General features: G+C 47.3%; 1 protein-coding gene across 1 annotated transcript in view; it reads right to left on the reverse strand.

The window, feature by feature from the left end:
• IL1RAP (interleukin 1 receptor accessory protein) overlaps positions 1–3,718 on the reverse strand; it is a gene marked incomplete at its 5' end in the record, with an annotated part of 49,910 nt that overhangs the window by 43,767 nt on the left and 2,425 nt on the right. Inside the window, one exon of the mRNA XM_015828403.1 lies at positions 454–739. Coding sequence (XP_015683889.1) covers positions 454–739 — 286 coding nt within the window. The remainder of the gene's footprint in view (positions 1–453; positions 740–3,718) is intronic.

The following is a 3,718-nucleotide window of genomic DNA, read 5'->3' on the forward strand; positions in this document are numbered from 1 at the left end:
TTCTTTCTTTTCTTTCTTTCTCTCTCTCTCTCTCTCTCTCTCTCTCTCTCTCTCTCTCTCTCCTCCTCCTCCTCCTTCTCCCCCCCCCTTCTAGCACTGATGATGTTCCCTAGCTGGGTCATGAAACGTCTGCAAGAAAACCACCAAGCTCAGAGAACACCCAGGACCCCACAGTCCTCCCCCTTTCTCCTCCTCCTCCTCCTCCTCCTCCTCCTCCTCCTCCTCTTCCTCCCCCCCCCTTGGAAACCCACCTCCTCATAACACTGATGATGATGTTGGGGTCATGAAACTAGAAAGCCGCCCAGCTCAGAGAGCCCCAAGGACCCCCCCCATTTCCATCTTGACCTGCAACTATTCTCCTCCATTGAGCAATTGCCTGGAAGCCACTGTGGGGAGCAGACCCCCGCCCACCGCCCCCCAGCAAGCCCGAGAGGGGGGGCTCGTCCAGGGTACCTGAGCATGCAGGTGTAGTTCCCCGTGTCGTTCAGCAGCGCCGGGCGGAACCACAGCATGTCCTTCTCCTTGCTGATGTGGTTGTCGGGATGGCGGAAGTTGATGGGCTCCTCCAGGTCCTGGCCCAGCCCGATCCAGTACCAGATGAGGGTCAGGCCGGCCGCGTGGGCCGTGCTGTAGTTGTACTTCACAAAAGCCACAAAGAGCGGGCACTTGATCTTGGCCGGCTCCCCGCTGTAGACCGGCTTGTGCTTCATGGTGTCCACCCCCCAGTCGTCGCAGCGCTCTGGAACAGGCCCCCCAAGACCCCCCCAAAAAGAGAGGATTTAAATGCCGGTCATTTGCTTCAGACCCCTGCTCCTTCCTGGTTCCAGAGAGGCGGATCCATTCCCAGAATTCTCACAAAGATCCTGCAGGCTGGGGCATTATGGGAACTGAAGTCCGTTTGTGGAAAATTGTCAATGGAGATTCTCCGTCACAAAGGTCCTAGTTATCCCAAAGGTGCTTTTTCATGAGGCAACTGGACTTTCCTTCCTTCCTTCCTTCCTTCCTCCCTCCCTCCCTCTCCTTCCTTCATCCCTCCCTCCCTCTCTCATTCCCTTTTTCCTTCTACTTCCTTCCTTCCTTTCCTTCTTCCATGCCTTGTTCCTATCTCTCCTTCCTTCCTTCTGTCTATGGAGATGAGACTGGACAGCCATTTGTCCGAAATGGTATAGGGTTTCTTGCCTGAGCAGGGGGTTGGACTAGATGACCTCCAAGGTCCCTTCCAACTCTGATTCTATTCTATTCTATTCTACATTCTATTCTATATTCTATTCTATTTTCTACTCTACTCTACTCTACTCTATTCTATTCTACATTCTACATTCTACATTTTATTCTATATTATATATTCTATTCTATATTCTATTTTCTATTCTATTCTATTCTATTCTACATTCTACATTCTACATTTTACATTTTACCTTCTACATTCTATTCTATTCTATTCTATTCTAATTTTCTATTCTATTCTATTCTATTCTATTCTATTCTTATTTTATATTCTATTCTATTCTATTCTAATTTCTCCTGTTCTATTCTATTCTATTCTATTCTATTCTATTCTATTCTATTCTATTCTATTCTATTCTATTCTAATTTCTCCTATTCTATTCTATTCTATTCTATTCTATTCTATTCTATTCTATTCTATTCTATTCTATTCTATTCTATTCTATTCTATTCTATTCTATTCCAGTCCGTTAAATCATGTGGAGTCAAATGAAATTTGAACTACAATATCCGTACATCTCAGCCCCTTTCACTCGCCCTTCTCTCTGAGTTGCAAGCCGAGGGGAGAGAGATGATTGCAGCAGGCTCATTAAGAGGAGTGCAAGATGGGCTCTCTTGGCACGGCCCCTTTGGGCAACCCTCCCATTTCCCAAAAGCCAGCCTTCTGCTCCCCCTTAACGACAGCTCGCTAATTGTCCTTCTGTGCTCCTGGATTCCACAGCAACCTTTTTTACAATTCTCCAGGCACGATGGTATCCATATATCTTTCCGTTTCCCCTTTAATCTCCTCTTTATCAGCTTTTTGCTTTCCCCTTTTTAATCTCCCCTCTATCAGCTTCAAAGAAAAATTCTCTTCGGGAGCCAAAATCTACGGTAGTGCTAGAGAGATTCCTGACCATTTTCCAATTAGATAAATTAAATTTCCTCGCAGCTTCCAGTCGCTTCGGGAACATGTCTTCCTTGCATTATATCCTGGGCAACGGTTCAGATCCCTGTTTCTCTGCCTCAGCAACTTTAAAGAGGGGTGGGCTTCAACTCCCAGAATTCCCCAGCTGGCACGGTTTGAAGTTTCCCAAGACTATCATAAAGCAACTGAGATGATTAGGGAACTGGAGGCTAAAACATACAAAGAACCATTGCAGAATTGGGTATGTCTAGTTTAATGAAAAGAAGAACCAGGAGGGACATGATAGCAGCCTTCTAATATTTGGGGGGGGGGGCTGCCACAGAAAAGAGGGGGTTAATTTATTTTACAAAGCACCAGAAGGGGAGACAAGAAACTAACCAAGGAGAGAAGCAACCTGGAATGAAAGAGAAATTTCCCGAGAATGAGAATAATTAACCAGTGGAACGGAAGTTGCCTTCAGATGCTCCATCACTGGAGGTTTTTAAGAAGAGACTGGACAGCCATTTGTCTGAAATGGTGTAGGCCTGGTCTCCTGCTCAAGCAGGGGGTTGGACTAGAAGACCTCCAAGGTCCCTTCCAACTCTGTTATTCTATATTCTCGTGAAAAGAAGGACTAGGGATGACATGATAGTAGTCTTCCAATATCTGAGGGGTTGCCACAAAGAAGAGTGGGTCCACCTATTCTCCAAAGCACCAGAAGACAAGAAACAACGGATGGAAACTAATCAAGGAGAGAAGCCACCTGGAACTAAGGAGGAATTTCCTGACAGTGAGAGCAATCAACCAGTGCAGGGGTAGGCAACCTGGGCTCTTTTATGACTGGCGGACTTCAACTCCCAGAATTCCTCAGCCAGCATGGGGGAACTATGGCCCCTTCATGACTGGTGGACTTCAACTCCCAGAATTCCTCAGCCAGCATGGGGGAACTATGGCCCCCTCATGACTTTCCCAGAATTCCTCAGCCAGCATGGGGGAACTATGGCCCCCTCATGACTCGTGGACTTCAACTCCCAGAATTCATCAGCCAACATGGGGGAACTATGGCCCCTTCATGACTGGTGGACTTCAACTCCAAGAATTCCTGAGCCAGCATGGCTCAGCTTGGAAACCTCTCCCTTTCCCCTCAGCATGGCTGGCTCAGGAATTCTGGGAGTTGAAGTCCACAAGTCATAAAAGAGCCAAGGTTGCCCACCCTGAACCAGTGGAACGGAAGTTGCCTCCAGAAGTTGTGGAGGCTCCATCACTGGAGGTTTCCAAGAAGAGACTGGCCTAGGATCTCCTGCTCAAGCAAGGGGGGTGGACTAAAAGACCTCCGTTCCAGCTCTGTGACTCTGTTATGCTGTGTGAGTTGCCATGACAGCCGTGTGAAACAGGATGCTCGGTTTGCTCACTTCGGCAGATGCAGAAGTTCCTGGAAGCAGAGAGGCAGTTTTGAGCAAGAAAGAAGACCGTCGTTGGCAGGGGCGGCTTTTCCAGGAAAAGTGGCTTTAATCAAAATTGGGATGAAGACCTTGTGGTCTCCCTGCAGATAATGGAACTAGAATAGACTAGAAATAGAACAGAACAGAACAGAACAGAACAGAA

This window comes from Protobothrops mucrosquamatus, unplaced genomic scaffold (assembly GCF_001527695.2).
Source record: "Protobothrops mucrosquamatus isolate PMUCROS unplaced genomic scaffold, P.Mucros_1.0 scaffold4463, whole genome shotgun sequence".
Classification (NCBI taxonomy): Eukaryota; Metazoa; Chordata; class Lepidosauria; order Squamata; family Viperidae; genus Protobothrops; species Protobothrops mucrosquamatus.